Here is a 17,672-nt window from a genome sequence, read left to right as displayed (position 1 = left end):
AATCTCTGTCATTTTAGAAGGATATTTAGGGGGAATGCTTTTTGTTTTTTTAATAAGTTTTTACTAAATATTTCCCAATTGCATGTAAAATTTTTTTAAATTTATTTTTAAAAATTTTGAGTCCCAGATTCTCTCCCTCCATCCCACCCCCTGAGAAAGCAAGCATTAGGATATCAGTTATACATGTGAAATCATGCAAAACATTTCCATATTAGCCATTTTGCAAAGGAAAGACACACACATGTGAAAAATAAAGTTTAAATCTGCACTCAGTTCATCAGTTCTCTCTCTGGAGATGGATAGCATTTTTCATCTTGGGTCTTTTTAAATTGTCTTAAATCATTGCCTTGATCAGAATAGCTATGTCTTTCATAGTTGATTGTTATTACAGTTTTGCTTTTATGTATATAATATTCTGGTTCTACTCACTTTACTTTGTATTAGTTTATATGTCTAAGGAAGAACTTTTAAATAGACTTTTGTATTATATCAGTCTTTATGTCTGTCTGATTTATTTATTTTTATCATATCTCATTTTTGTGGGTTTTTTCAACATTGTCTTTAAAATTTTTTAATCATTTTATGCAAATTTTAAAAAATGGTTCTTTGTCTTTATAGCTCAAGAAATGTATAAAAACTCCAGAAATTCCTTCCAAACATGTTAGAAATTGGGTCCCAAAAGTCTTGGAGCAGCGAAGACAAGGTTTAGAAGCCTATTTACAGGTAAGGTGTCTTTTCAACTTTTACAAATTGTGGGAAGCAGGAAATTATAACTCTGAATTATTCACTGTATTCATCTCTTCTTAATGTGAAAATGTTGTCTACACAAAAAAGTAATTAAAAATAGTTTGACTTGGTATTCACCTATACTACTAAGAGATGAGAATGGAAGTATTAGAAAATGTCACTTTTATATTCTAGAAATGATAATTTTACAGAGTAGAGATGATGTGACTTTCATATTGCTTTTAGTTCATAGAAGGATAAAATGACATTTAGGTAATCATAAATGGGGAGGAAGATAGTCTGTTCAATTTTTATTCATTTTTAATTTTAAATCATCTTTTTAATGAATAATTTTCTAACATCATTAGGACCCTGATCCTCATATAGAGACAAATGTTAATATGTATCTATTGGCTTAGAGTATATAAAAGTTTACCCATTTTCAGCTATAGTTCAGGCTATTATAATCAGATTATGGAATATTAATGAGTGATGTAGGTCTTCTTGTTGTAAGCTTGACCCACTGAAACCACTAGACAGGAGTCACTCTGAAGGAGAGCCATGGTGAGATATCCTTTCCTTCCCATAGGAAATTATCATATTAACATGGATTTAGAGCTAGTCTATCTCCGTCATTATACAGATTAGGGTCACAGAGACAATAAGTAGCACAGCCAGGATTTGAATCTACATCTTCTGTCTCTAAGTCCAAAAGTTTTGAACTTTGAATGTATTTTGGGGGGTGAAGACCCTGTCTGTTACTGGAGCATGTATGAAGAACAAACTTTAGGAAGGGATCACCAGTGGTTATTAGTGAGTAAAAAATGAAACAAGAGGTTATAACAAAGAAGCTTGAGAAATTAAAGAGAAAAAATTACTCCAAGAGCTTAGGGTGAATGGTTAGTCCAGGTACCATGCTTTAGGATTGAAGTTAGGATGTGTTACAGCATGGTAGATACAATATGTGAAAATGTCATTTGAATTTAGGATAGGTTCAAGGGAATTAGGCTTGCCTCTAGACATGTAACTTTCAAACTGACTGGTCTCCTAATGAGAGATTAATCATGACTCCTTGGAAGTTGGCCTCCATTTGTAATATAAATACTAGTTATGAGTGTTGGTGAAGGTGTCAGAGGGAGTCTTTCACCCTATAAGTCCTCATCTAAGATGCTATATCTAGAGGAAAACCCATGTAAATACCAGCAAAAAATCCAAAAGGTGTTACATAAAGCTATCTCCTCTCCTTCTTCATTCCAGTTTGGTTCCTATCTGCCCCTATTCTTCTCTAGTTTAGGGGATTTTTGCTTCACTTCAGGTTATCAAACTCTCTCTATTTATACTCCCTCCTGTAAATCAACTTCAGGCTGGCTAATGAGTATGATTGCAGTGACCGAAAAGGTTTGTGATTTCCCAAAGGGACATTCATCACTTTGCCACCTCCTCTCAGAGGCTAAATATATCTTCAGCTTTGCATACCCAGGCAGACTCATTCTTCCAAATACCTTTTGGTGTGGCTAGTATAAAATTTACCACAAAGTTTTTGCTATGTATCATGTATCAATGGAAAGTTAGTCGAGAAGGAATAAACTGACCTGCATAGAGAGGGGAACAATCTGTGTACTTATGAAGGTATCAGCAGAGGACTGTTTACTCTAAACACTTCTCACACACAAGAGAAGTTGGGGCAGCTGCTTCTTTCAGGAGAGAGGGAATGTTATCTCTAAGGGTAGGTAATGTCATCTCACCAGATTTGGTCTGATTAGTACCAGACCCATTGGTCACAAGCTCTAAAAATGCATATCATCTGCACTGTTGATTAAATTATCAGCCTCAATAGCAGCATTGGGAACACCTTTAGATCTTTGCAGGAGAGGGCATAAGAGCACAAATCCAGAACTACAACTGTCCAAAGTCCGCATGGTGTTGAGATGAATAACAAATTTCTACCTCTCCATCAGGCTTCTCCCTTTTCCAGTGTCTTATTCATTATTTTCCAGGAAAAAAAATCCTGCTTCATTTCCCCTTTTACATAAGGTAATTGCTGCTACTGGATTCTGAGGGTGTCTTTTCACCTCCTTAGTAATTCTGATACATGGTTACATCTACATATCCAAAATACTGTTCTGGATTCCATAAGGATAGATAAAAAGGAAGAGGGAATAACCGAGAATAGTAGAGAGAATAATTTCCCCAAGAAAAGAAACTGTGCTTTATTTAAGAGCTAAGAAGCAGAACCAGCCATGGTTCTTATATGAGAACCTGACTAGAAGATACTTAAGTATATGAAATAGGTATATCAAGGAAATACAGAAGCACCTATTTTGCAGTATCATATAGAATCATAGAATATTCAGGCTAGTGGGCATGTTAGCAATACTCTATTCCATCCCTCTCCCTTGACCAGTTAAATGTAAGCTCCTCATGATAATTTCATTCCATATATTTGTATACCCAGTAGCTAGTATATGCCTTGCACGTAGCAAATACTTAATAAATGCTTCTTGACTGATTGAATTACAAATGAGGAAACCGAGACCCAGAGACGTTAAGCCCAGAGTTAATACCTGTTACTCGTAGTCTTAGGAAATAGTTTTCAATACCAGGATAATCTCTGCATGTACTTTCTGGAAAATGAGAAAAAGCAATGTGACAAGAATGACTTACCAGAGCATCAAAAATACATGTTAATTTAAAAATAATAATCTAATTCTCCATGTTGTTGTTTTCTGGGATATTAAGAATATTACAGTTTTGGCAAATGGAAATGTAGAGGATGCAGAGCCTCAGAAATGTGCTCTGTGGCCATATTCTTTCATAGGAACAGAACGTACTTGGGAATATAAATAGAGGTTCTGCCGGGTTTAGTAGGAACTGAATGTGAAAGGGATCTGTGCACTAACTCTTATCAGTCAAAGCCAAGAATATAAAAGCGAGAAGCTTTCTTCGAAATGAGAAAAGAGATTCTGGGTGCCTGTATTAAAGGAATTAGAGCAAAGAGAGAAATGAGCTTCACCAGAAAAGGGAGACAAAAGGTAATCATTGGCTTGCACACATGCCCTGAGAAGAGTGCCCAGACTGAAGAAGGTCCCAAGAAAAGATCAGCTCTTTCCCTAACTTCCCTTTCTTCTGAGAGCAGAGAGTGTCTTTTGCCTCTTTTTGTATTTCCAATACTTAGCAAACGTGCTTGCCACATAGTAGATTCTTTAATGCTTCTTGATTGATTATCTATCCATAAGCACATATGACATAATGTCATATAATTTCTGTCTTATTGCCACACATTTCCAATAAACTGGACTTTGCTATAACCACAGAAACCAAGGGTTAACTAGAAAGAGTTATAAATGTTTTATAACTTAAGATAGAGAGGCCATTTTTTTCTGATTGGGGGCTTGGAGCAATTGTGATGGAACTCAGAATTTTTCATCTAAAATTCTTCACCAGATGGACCTTACAGGTCAGTATTTTGCTCCTCTAAGCTCAAAATGAGCTAATTACTTATGATAGGATAATCACATGATTAGGAAAGGTTACCAAAATACAGCCACTGTACTGTCTCAGTCTCTATGAGAACTCAGAACAGAGTATTCTGGAGCAGAGGTGTCAAACACATGGCCTCTCCTTGAACCAGATTAAAATGTAATTGGGAAACAGTTTACAAATTAAATGATAATAGAACAATGATGATGTTAATATATGGCTTTTTTTTTTTTTGCTTTTTGGAAGGGGGAAGGCAGGACAGTTGCAGTTAAGTGACTTGCCCAAGGTCACAAGGCTAGTAAGTGTTAAGTGTCTGAAGCCAGATTTGAACTCAGGTCCTCCTGACTTCAGGGCTGGTGCCTCTACTCACTGCACCACCTAGCCACCCAATATATGGCTTCTTAAGTCATTATGTAGTCCACAGTGACCCTTATGTATGGTTTTTGTTTCTATTTGAGTTTGGCACCAAAGTCCTAGAGCTATCCTGAAGACATATAGGCAGGTTCCCATCACTGTTAATATTCTGCTTCCATTCAACTTGAAGGCAGTTTCCTTTTCTATTTTGGAATATTACTTCTGAGAAGTGAAACCCCAAATGAAACATTCAATGTCATAAAATTACAGTCACCCAACTTTTAAAATCTCTGTGTTAGTCTAAATGAACATGATTTTTGAAAACTATGCAAATCTATAATCTAAAATACATAATAGGGCAAAAATGCCTCAAACAGATTAAGTCTATAGTGGATTCTTGTAAACTTGCTTCATAGGATTTGGATAGGGAAGGAATTTGATCATGTAGTTGGACCCTTCATTTTTATAGTTGAGTAAAGTGAGGCCAAGAGAGGGAATTGGTTTAGGCCATATAGGTAGAAAAACTGATTTTCAAACACATTTACTGTAACTTCAAAATTTTTGTCTTAAGTATTTACCCTTGAACTGTTACAAGCTTCCTTGTTGTCTAGTCATATTTTAGCATGTCTGATCATTGAAAAAACTTAGGAATAATTATTGTTTTGAAATTTCCCATTTGTAATGAGTGGTTATTACTATATAGTCAGTTATTATTTAATATCTCAGAAGGGATTAGTTTTTGCCTTAACTAACATGGCATTATGAGTTTCCTGAATGCTAGACCTGTTTTACAATTTCAGATAAGGCTTTTATGTATGAATGGAGATCAAATGTATCCATTTGCTTTGATTCCAATACAAGACTTATGACAAATGTTGTATTCACTCTAAATTAAAATTAATCAGATTTGGGGAATTTTATTTAGTTTATGTATATTGTGATAGGAAAAAAATAAGCCAGACTAGTTTTTCCTTTAAAGGTATTGAAAGCCTTACTTAAGACCTTGTCTGAGAGGACTGAGGCTAGGGCCAGTGACATAGCTTCCTGGTGGCCTAAGCATGAAAATGAATGAAGAATCAGTAACTCTTCCACTAGGCTTCTGGTTAGCAACTTGTTTGTGGCTAACAGAGGCTTAGGGAAGCTACATTCTATGGAGTCAGTGCTATGTTTATGCTTAATATCCTTTGTATGTTATATCTCTGTAAATATCCTGTTTTTGTTAGATGATCTACAGGGTCTCATATATTTCCATTTCAGAAATGTTGCACCAAATTGACCTGAAGAGAACATAGAAGATGCTTAGCAGTATAGGTTGGAAGTGGAGGAAGGGTAATGCAAAATAGGTTATATTCCAAAGTGGTCTTTATGCACCTGGTGATGCTTGGCACACACCATGAGAAAAATTCCCACTGCCTGTGGGCATTCAGCAACTAGAGACAAATATGAATGTATTCTGTGTCTTTAAGGACCATGACCCAAAGGTAGTACATGTTACAAACTGTTCTTTGTTGCATTTGCTCAATATTTTAAATTTGCAAGTTGTGATCCCCAGATCCAGAAGGGGTTGTAGGTTTGGGCCTAACTTGAAGACTGGAATTTTGGGATTATCCAAAAACTTTACTGAAGGAACTATGTAGAACTTAAAAAATTTTTTTACTTTAGACTCAAGGACCAAAACACAAATGCAGAATAGAGAAAAGAAACAAAAACACACCATAAACTTAAATATTGGAACTTATATACAAAGAAAGAAAAGAAAGCATGTCATGTGCTTAGCAGAACGTAAGAGAGCATTCAAAATATGTAACAATAAATTTTCATTTCAAGAAAGTCTGTATGATAAATAATACACATTGTGTTGAGGATTGTCCATCTTTGCTTCCTTGTGAGTTTTCTTTTGTTCTCTGCTGTGCACTACTTAGAACTTTTTAAAGTAACTGTTGGGAAGCCTTAGAGAACTGCCATATGGACTAATTGGGGACTTTTTGGGAGAGATATTTGAAAAGACAATGCTTTTTTCCCACCAGGAGTCCAGAGACATTTCTGGAATTAGGAACATGAACAGATGTGCTAAATGAGCCCCAGCTGATTTGCTGAAGAAGGTCTCATCAGTTTTAAAAGTTTAAAGGAAGGACAGCTTCCACTCTTTCTCCTATGAACAATAACTTTCCTTCTGGGATTATAGTAAGTGCCGGATGAGGGGCCCCATGGCAGGTCCCAGGCCCTGTAGTAGCATCTGAGGCAACACAGGATCTGATTGGGGGGGGTGGTACTCAGGCCCTGGTTTAGGGGTCATCTTTTGATCATAGTATAGGAGAACATCACTTGACCTGGCTTTTGAGGGCCAGCACTCAGACACCAGCAATGGCAAGTGCCTACAATTGGAGCCCAGAACCGAGGACAGTGCTTCTGTGACTCTGTCCACAGAATGGACAGTGTGGGGCTCTATTAACCATAAACTGTAGTGTGGGCCATTTCAGCAGGCAACAGTGGAGTAAGTAGTAGCCAGACCCCAGGAGTGATGGGTAATAGACTGCACATAGGCATAGTTCCCAGTGACATGACCCAGGCACCAGAGTCAATTTTTTGGACCCCAGAGAAATAGGCACTGAACTAGACATCAGCAAACATTGTACCAGTGTAGTCCTTTGCTTACTGTAATCTGAAAGTGATTGGATCTGTGGGATATCTTTCTGATCCATCATTACTACCCTGGTGAATGTAGAGGCAGGGTGAGTCTTTTTAATAATTTATTACATAAGTAAAATCATCTTTATTTCAAGGCTTGGTCTATGAGTGTTTCATTACTGAACCTGACACATTGTACTGGCCTGAGTTAGGCTGGACCCAGAATAAATATCATTATCCAGATAAATAATTAATTTGTAAACAATAATTTTTATCCTTTCTGATATTTTCTTCCATCCTTACTCTCTATTTTTCTGTCTTAAAGTACTTGTATCTATACCTAGTTATACAGTCTCTCTAGATAATGACTTTTTTTTCAAATGACTATAATTTGATGAAGAGATTGGATGAATGGTGTTTAGACTATCTCTCTTGTACACTCAAACCTTTTAGGCTCAGAGTTTTGAAATTCTGAGCTCTCAGATTTCTCAGTTTGCTTTTCAGAGTAAAAACATTTATTAATATAAATCTGTCCCTTCAAAGGATTGCTTTTAAATAGTAACTAAAATAATCGATGAATCCAAAGGTACTTAGGTAAAAAGGAAAGATTATAAAGTTTGGATAGTATGAAAATACTGTAGAAAATCTGTAGCAGTGGTATTATGGATGCTGTAAGTATAAAGAGACAAACTGTTCTTTGTCCTCATTAAAGACTGTGCACAGTGTGTTAAATAATATTAATGGCTAGAATTGTCAGTACTTAACAGTACTTTCCTTGTACAAGTGATTTTATTGATCGATACAGACTCAGTGTAACAGGGGCAGATTATTTTACTGATTTTATCGAAATGTTAACTAAGTTTGTTAGTGTATCACATATCTTTAAATAGATCTAGATGATGATGTAGATTAAGAAAAGCAGACTGCCATCCATCTTTTTTGGATCTGGTAATAACTTAAATCCATCATTGCTTGAAGCTGTTTTTAGATTCTTTGGTGCATACATGTTTCTAGGGTGCCTGGTCAGGAGTGCCATAACTTTGTTTCATTTGGAATAGGTTTTTCAATTGGGAAAACCCAAATCACTCCTGAGGAGTTTGACTCATAGATCTTTCATCATGATTGATAAAAGGACACTTAATCAGTAAAATCCCTGAGGACATGTGTTGTTTCATTTCTGTTCAGGAACTAGCATATAGTTCATTGCACATAGTAGGTGGTTGATAAATATTTATTGAATGGAACTGAATTGGCAAAAGGATTTTAGAGATTGTTTTAAAATTCATTATTTTAAATTCTTTCCATTGGTGAAGTTATGATCTCTGACTCCTCATTTTCTTCAATTTCTGTTTATAATATTTCTTAGTCTTGAACAGAGACTATCCCAATATACCAGAGTCCTTCCTTTAGATCTTTTTACATTTCCTGGATGTCAGGGGGTCATTTAAGCTATTCATTTGTTATCACTCTTGCCCTATATCTGGCCCACTTTTTTTTTCTGATCATGATGTCCCATTTGCTAGTTCTTGCACATAGATCATCATTGGAAAGGTACTGCAGCCTAATCATGCCCACTATTTGTCTTTCCATTAATTTTTGGATCCTCTGCTGTAAAATGAGCGGGAAAAGGAAATGGTAAACCATTATTTTTGTCAAGAAAATCTCAGAAGGGGTCACAAAGATTTGAACACAACTGAAAAACAACTAAGCAACAAAAATATATAAACATTTAAATGGCTAGGATTGAATATATAGATATTATGCACATGTGCATAAAACATATATGCACATTCTTAACACCCCCTTTTTTTTTCCCCTGGGAGATGAATTAAGACAGTCTTACTTATGGAGGATCAGCAGGCTAGTAGTAATTTCCTAATGTGGATAGACCTATACTAGTTTGCTTTCTTTTCCCCCTCAAAGTTTAAACTTTTAAATTGGGAATGGAATCAAGATAAAAGAACTCTTAAGTAAAGATATCAGTATCCTTTAAGTTCAGGAGACAGACAATAATTAAAAAGATTTAGACGTTTTATGCTTTTAATGTATGAGAAATTATGAAGATACAGTTTTTGGGCAATTAATAATTTTATTAATTATGGCTAACAGATAATAAAATGGTCATTTGGTCTCTAATAAACCAAGGATGAATCATGGAGGCCTTTCAGCACTTAAATGCCCTTGGAAGAGTAGGTGTTCCCAATAGGCTATAATCAGTTTTGATTGGTTAAAAATTGAGAGAATGAATATTATAATGAGAGATGTACCTATGCTAATGAGGGGCTAGAGGATGTGACTTTTTTTTTTTAGCTTTTTGGAGGGCAATTGGGATTAAGCGACTTGCCCAGGGTCACATGGCTAGTTTTTGTATTAAGTGTCTGAGGCTGGATCCGAACCCAGCTCCTCCTGACTCCAGGGCAGGTGCTCTATTCACTGTGCCACCTAGCCACCCCCAAGAGGATGTGACTTTGATTATGTCATCATACTTGTCAATTCCTCCACCACCTCTACCTGAGGCAATCTAGACAAAGACATCTACCTCCATCCAAATTTGCCTGGATAGAACACAGTGGGCTTACCTAGATTAGGTTCTTTTTGTAAGGTTTTCTCATTGGGTAGAGTCTTACCAAGTATGTACCCCAAGGATTTGAGAAATCTCATCTATCAGCAATGTTCTTCCAAGGCTGACTGAATAACCTAACCTCCTGGGGTTTATTTCTGGCTGAGGAAATAGAAAGGGAAACATCTTAGTCTCAGTTAATAATTTGTTATTAATATAAAAGAGAAGTGATTTCTCTCACTTTTATAGATTTTTAATCTAAATAGGATCTTAGAGATTGTCTAGTTTAGCCACTCACATTTTTTCAGATAAGCAAACTGAGGCCCAGATTTTTTTATTTTTATTTTATTTATATATATATAAAATTAAGTGATTTTCCCAGGGTCACACAATTATTGGGTATCAGCACCAAGATTCTAACCCAGGTCTTCTGACTTGAAACTCAGTGTTCTTTCCAGTACATGAAAATTCCTCTGTAGAGAAGAAACTTAGAAGTAAGAAAATATAACAGCTTAATTTTTTGCTCAGAAGGACACTGGAAGAATGAAATATATAATTCAGCTGGGCTAAGCTTATTTCAGTACATCAACAAATTCTAAGTATGGCAGACAGTTAATTTGTGAGTCAGAAATTTTGACTGTTTCATTTGTCAATGCTAATGAAAAATCTGGGCAGTCACTCTGAGTCTTATTAACGAGGCAGCATTTTAAACCTTAAAAATAACAAATACTTGTGAGCTAATAGCAGCAGCAGTAGGAATGAGTCTAAATAGAAATGATACCCATTACATGTGGTTAGACATGGTGCTTAAGGAAAACTAAGTTTGGGGTTCCATTCCTGTGTAGCCAAGGTGATAGAGAATTGCAGTTTCACTTCTTTTAACTGCCCCATTAGCCTTAGTTTGCCATCTCACAGGTGTGTGTTGTTGGCCACCAAAGGATTATGTGACAGGGTATAGATGAATTAGCACAGCCTCATCACAACTTCTTGAAAAAAATGCCTCCAAATTCAGTCTAATGATTTTTACATGAATTGTTACTTCCTTTGTTTCATTTTTTTTTAAAGCAATTGGGGTTAAGTAACTTGCTCAACTTACACGGCCAGTTATTTTTTCTGTGGGAGCCAAGTACCTGAGGCCAGAACTGATCCCAGGTCTCCCGATGCCGGGGCCGGCACTCTTACTCACTGCGCCATCTGGCCACCCCACTTTCTTTTGTTTCAAGATTGAAAGTTAGTTCAAAGATAGATCTTGTTGCATTAAAGCTGCTTTATTAACATATGTAATATGTCACATTAGCACAATTCAAAGGTGGCAGTATTAGGATTTTAATTAGTCTTAATTCTGAAAATTTCCATTCACATATTTTATGTATCAAAAGCTGTAATATGGCAGTGCTAAGTTGTATTTCACCAAGTTGATTATCATCATTTGATTTTTAAAATTAAATTTCATGGTATAGACCACTTAGTATGATAACTGTTTCTCTCTTGATTATGTTTGAATTTCTATCCAGTTAAGCTTATTTTCTGAAATATGTAATTAAGTTTTCCCAAAGATAACTAGCTCACTAAAATGGCAAGCTGTTGTTCTTCATATAGTATACTCTTCTTGATCTACAAGTGAAATAAAAAGTGTGCCAACTAGGCAAGGCAGGAATGAGAACTGGAACCTTAATTTCATTAAACACTTTGTAACTGGTAAAGATTAATGTATGTATCTCTTGTTAATTCTTTCCAATTACTTAGTTCATATAAATTCCCAAACCTCGTTAATTATGCTGAAGTCAAGTGGTAATTTTTAACAGTATTTCCACAACAAGGGAATTTTACTGGTATAACCTTGCCCTCTCTTAGAAACTCTCAACAGATTAGGCCCTCTGACTGGAGTCCATTCATTTTCTGCAGAAGCTTAATTGCTGCCGACTAGCTGCCACAGGTACCTTGGATATTGTACGTTTAAGGAATACAGGTACTTCTGAGAACAAATAAGGAAAGATTAATTGTTTGTTTGTTTCATCCCAAGAGAAATGTGGGTGCTTAATCAAGAAAAATAATTTCTTCTGTTGATTTGGCTTATTTGGAGAAAGGATAATTGTGTAAAGGGAGGTGCAAAATGATGCATTTTATAAGAAATATTGCTGTTTACCTACACAAGAGGCAAGGGTACAGTGAAATAAATGTAAGACATTGAAGAAATTGATGAGGATAGCTCACATTTCTCATAGTAAGTAATCTGGCTGTTGGGCTTTTATTTGTACCAATAGTTCTGGGTAGTATTGTCATTTGTTTTGTCTGCTTCTTCAGAAATCTAATCAAGGAGACAATAGTGTAAAAAAACACCACCACTTTTCCAAATTGTTCTTAATTGCTAGAGCACAAAGTGAGCTAAATGCTGTGATGTTTCCAATTAAAGAACCTGTTTCAAGCAAGTACCATTAAATCTATCTTTCCCAATCTGATAAATAAGCTATCAAAGAGTGGAACAGATTAATTGAAAGCAATTAGTTCTGGGCTTCTTATAATAGTGAGAGTAAACCAACATTATTAATGTTAATTTTACATGAAACAAAGTTGTGAACGTTTTTGATGTAACTAAACCATTTTAGTTAAATAGAGTAACATTTTCTTGCTGGAACTTTAATTTTTAAAAATAATTTCTAACACTAAAAACATTTTATTTCCAAAATCATGTCATATCCAGAACATGTTAGACATTAGTGTAAAATTTGCGTATATATGATCATGAGCCAATAATGAATTCAAAATGGAAGATGACAGTGTATTTGATTTAGATAATGGAGTTGATTTGAAAGAAGATACTATTTTCATCACTCCCTCTGAAGGTAAAGGACAGATATACACATGGAAGAAAGGGGAAGAAAGTTTGATTTCATACTGCCTCAGGTCTGGACTGCTCTTAGATTTATACTTTGTCTTTACTTTCTTTTTTACTTTAATACAGCTGATACTTCTTGCCCTACATTCAAGCAAACATTCCCATAAACAGCTAATCAGGATCACCCAGTAATAATTATTATTACTGATGGTAAATCACCTTCAACATTACTGATAAATAGAAAGTATGGTGCTTTTATTTTAATATTTTGGTACCAACATTGTTATAAGAGACCTTATGTGCCATAATTATATTATATATTTATACGTTATAATGATAATTGAACTGTTATAATTAACCTATTATTGATTATCGACTTGTAAATTATTGTTTGTTTTAGTGTTGTGTTATCTCTATTACTCTAGTCAATGTGTATAGAGCAGTAAGACCAACAAGTCTTAATGCATTTCTTTGGATTTTTCGTAGATAACACTCTTTATTACTTAATAATAGTCCATTATATTCATATGCCACAATTTTTTTTAGCTGTTCTCCAATCATTGGGCACATATTTTGTTTTTAACTTTTTATTATTTCAAATAATACTCTCATGAATATTTTGTGTATAGGTCTTTTCTTTCCATGCTTAACTTCCTTATGTTATAAAACCAGGAATGGGATTTTTGGAGCAAAAGTTATAAACCAGTCATTTTTCTTCCATAATTCCAAATCATTTTTCAAGCAACTAGTATACCTTTCTCCCCACATTCTCTCAAACGTTAAATGTTCCTTTTACCAACTTTGACAATTTTATAGGTTATTTTCATTTCTATTTCTGTGATTATTAGTGATTTTGAACAGTGTATCAAATTGTTGTTGATAAATTGCATTTCTTTTCCTGACAACTACTGTCTTTCAACTCTGTGTTAATGAGTGTAATAGCTCTTTATGCATTTTTGTCAATTTTCTATAGATTTTTGGATGTCAGACTTTTCAGAGTTGTTTTGAGTACTTTTTTCCCCAATCGTTATCTTTTCTTCAAACTTTACCTGCATTGACAGTGTAAACATTTTTAAATTTTATATGATCTATATTATTTTATCTATTATAATTCTCTCCTCTAGTTATGAATTCATGCTTTATCTACACCTGCGAAAAATGTAGACTCCCATTCTCCCTAATTCTTTTATGATGTGACTATATATGAATCATTTATCTACATTTTATTGTATTGTATAGTAAAAATGTTGATCTGAACCCATTTCCCACCAAACTAATTTCCAGTTTCCCCAAAAAGTCTTGTTTTCTGAAGAGTTTTTTTTTTCCTGAAGAGTTTGTTTTTGGGAGTTTATTGTACACTTTACAGTTATGTATGTTTGTTTCTATGTCCTGATTATCTGATCCAGTCTACTAATCTACTTTTTTAATTTTAATGAAGTACTAGATAGTTTTTTTAATTTTTAGTAATTAAATCCTTGTATTCCAAGCCTCAATTCCTATTTTTTCCATTACTTCCTTTGATATTTTTTAGCTTTAATTCTTCCATGTGAATTTTTCTGTTTTGTCTCATACCATAAAATATCACCTTTGTAGTTTCATTGGTATAGTGACAAATCTGTAGGCTATCTTGCATAGCATTATGAATTTTCATCTTTTATTTTTGTGAAAATAATTTTGTAATTGCACTTCTATAAGACTTCTTTGCCTCTTTGTAGTTATTTATTAATTTTCTGAAATGTTAACAGTTTTGTGGATTTATTTTGTAATCAACTATTTTCCTGAAAATTATTTGTCTCAATTTTTTGTTTATTTGCTGAAGTTTTAAGTAAACTATCATATTGTTCACAAGTAGAGTTAATTTTTCTTCCTCTTTAAATCCTTTTCTTGCATGAAATATAATGGAGATCATGGACATCTTTTCCCACAACTTTTTCTACTGAAATACCAAACTTCTTATTACCAGGACCTCATATACAGGAAAAGTCATTAGCTCCAACCCCAAACTTCCCTTCTTCCATAACACCTAAAAGAAAAGGATTCTTAAGGGTGTTAGCCCTAATGAAAAAGTACTACTTTTCTATGCCATGGCCAACCAATTCCCATCTCTTAGCCTTCTGATTCCAGTGATGCTGAATCCCCAGCTGCCTAAATGAAAACCATCCTCCTCCTCTACATAATTTACTTTTCCCTCATCTCCATGCACCTCAGCCCTCTCTCTTCATTCCCATTCCCCAGCCCTCTGCCTGCCTTCCAGTATGCTCTCCGGTACTCACCACTTTATTGTAAACAAATTTCCCTTCATCTTAGACTTCTTTCATTCTTCTTCCATCTTTAGGCACTTGTAGAAATCTGGTTCCTCCTCAAGGACACACAACATCCCTGACCATACTTCCTAGTATTCATTGAACTTCTGGCATGCATCCAACTTTGCTACCCCAAAACCCTTGTCTTCTCAGGAGAACTGACATGCTCCTTGCTACCCCACTGCTATTTACAAACCACCCCACCTGCCAACTTCATTATTCATCTTTTTCTTTGAGGTCCACTTTATCCAGATTTATCACCCAATCTAGATCCTGTTGATAGTTATCTAAAGATTCATAAGACATTCTTTCTCTTTACTCAAGGAATTTAGTACTTGGTTCAGTCTTTCTGCCTAACCCTTTCTGTTATCCTAGATGATTTAATATTCATTTTGATGTTCCCTCAACCACTCTGACTTTCTGTTTCTTTACTCAATCTCAGCCACACATGGGGCAGTCACACCCTAGACCTCCTCATCATCCAGAAACATTCTACCTTTGTCTTCAGGAAATTTTGAAATAACTTTATCTGACTAGAACATTTATTAGTTTATTATTCTTTCTTTCCTTGTAGTTCAACTTTTCCTAAGTCTTTTTTTTTAAACCTTTTCTTACTTAATTTCACTGTTACTTCCAGGCACTTTCCCAGTACTCTCAGAACCCTATCATGCCCAGACTTTTCTCAGTCTCCTTTATTGGATCATCATCCATCTCTTAAACCTTAAATGTTCATATATTATCAAGGCTGTGTCATAGACCCTCTTCTCTGTCTCTTTCTGTGCTCTCTTGGTGATCTCATGAACTCCTCTGGGTACAATAATCTTTCTGCAGATAATTGTATATCCTTCTCTATGCAGATGTTCTTCCATCTGCCATGATAATGTGCTTTTAGACATTTCCAACTGAATGTCTTACAGGCATCTAAAACTCATCGTGTCCAAAAATATCCTCTCATCTTTCTCTCCAGACCAACTCCTTATTCTACCTTCCAGGTGCTCATGGTCATTACTTTGGAGACATTCTTGACTCAACACTCTCCCTCACACCCCTGCCCTCATCCAGTCAGTTTCCAAACCTTTTCCATTCTACCTCTACAACATCTCTTGCATCTGCCCCCTTCTCTCCATTCACTTAGTTATAATAACCAGGTTCAGACCTTCATGACCTCTTCTCTGAACTATTGTAGCAGACCTTTTAATTTCTTCTCAAGGCTCACACAGTACCCCCTTCCCTTCTCACCGTTTCTGCTTGTATTTTATAAAAAAGAAAAATTGAAGCTTTTCGCTGAGAACTCCCTCTTCTCCCCTCTTCCTCATTTTTACATAATTAAGATATCTTCTCTCACTATCTCCTTTATTCCTATCTTTGGTGAAGAGGTATCCCCTCTTGCTAAGGCCAACTCTTCTGCTTGCCTTTAGATTTTTTTCAGCAGAACAATCAACATGTTATTTATGTCTAACATCTCATATCTATGTGCACTTGATCTTATCCACCTGTTTTTTTTTCTGGCACATAATCTTGCCTTCTTTCTTATCCTTAATATTTTTCTTATCTACTGGCTCTTTTCATGCTTCTTATAAACATGCCCATGTGTCTTCCATCCTTAAAAAAACAAAAACAAAAGACCCTCTATCTATCATTCTAGTGTTGCAGCAGATAAGACTTAGAGTCAGGAAGGCCTGAGTTCAAATCTGGCCTCTGACACATATAAGCTATGGTGCTGGACAAGTCACTTAATCGCTGTCTGCCTCAGTTTCCTTGACTGTAAAATGGGGATAACAATAGTACCTACCTCCCAGGGTTGTTGTGAGACTCAAATGAAACATTTATAAAGCATTTAGCATAGTACCTTGCAGATAATTGGCACTTAAGTGCTTATTCCTATCCCTTCTCCTTCTTTTCCCCTGCATTGCTAAACTGTCTTTAAACAAGCAACATCTTTTTTTTCTTGCTTTGAAATAGTCTAATCTGTGTCCTTTGTTAAAGATAGGCATAATATACCTCTTCTTCCTAGAGGAGAATTTAGGTCCCACATACCCCAAATCTTGACTTTAAAAAATTAGCACAAAACCCACATAAGTCCTTGGCATTCCTGTTTATTTGTAACAAAACTCAACAGCAAGAAATAGAAAGAGAAATTCCATTTAAAGTTACTCTGGACATTATAAAATATTTTGGAATCTACCTGCCAAAACAAACCTAGGACCTATATGAACACAATTACAAAACACTTTTCACACAAATAAAGTCAGATCTAACTAACTGGAAAAACATCAGTTGCTCCTGGCTAGGTCGAGCTAATATAATAAAAATGACAGTTTTACCTAAATTAAATTATATATTTAGTGCCATACAAATGAATCTACTAAAAAATTACTTTATAGAGCTAGAACAAATAGTAACAAAATTCATTTGGAAGAAAAAAAGGTCCAGAATATGAAGGGAATTAATGAAAAGAAATGCTAGGGAAGGTGGCCTTGCCATACCAGATTTTAATCTTTATTATAAAGCAGCAGTCATCAAAACTACTTGGTAATGGCTGAGGAATAGAGTAGTAGATCAATGGAACAGACTGGGTACACAAGACTCAGCAGTCAATGACTCTAGTAATCTACTGTTTGATAAACCCAAAGACCCCAGTTTTTTGGGATAAGAGCTCACTATTTGACAAAAACTGCTGGGAAAACTGGAGTATAGTATGGCAGAAACTGGGCATAGATCAATACCTAACACTGTATACCAAAATCAAGTTGAAATGGGTGCATGATCTAGGTATAAAGGCTGA

General features: G+C 35.2%; 1 protein-coding gene across 2 annotated transcripts in view; it reads left to right on the top strand.

Moving 5' to 3' along the window:
- Positions 1-17,672, top strand: part of SNX24 (sorting nexin 24) — a 247,367-nt gene that overhangs the window by 151,843 nt on the left and 77,852 nt on the right. For both annotated transcript variants that reach the window (XM_069087816.1, XM_069087815.1), the window contains one exon: positions 619-723. In XM_069087816.1, the coding sequence (XP_068943917.1) occupies positions 619-723 (105 nt within the window). The remainder of the gene's footprint in view (positions 1-618; positions 724-17,672) is intronic.

Source organism: Petaurus breviceps, unplaced genomic scaffold (assembly GCF_028583685.1).
Source record: "Petaurus breviceps papuanus isolate PSGF00001 unplaced genomic scaffold, PetGlider_PUasm1.0 183, whole genome shotgun sequence".
Classification (NCBI taxonomy): domain Eukaryota; kingdom Metazoa; phylum Chordata; class Mammalia; order Diprotodontia; family Petauridae; genus Petaurus; species Petaurus breviceps.
The sequence above is the reverse complement of the archived record's forward strand: the minus strand, read 5'-3'. Positions and strand labels throughout refer to the sequence as shown.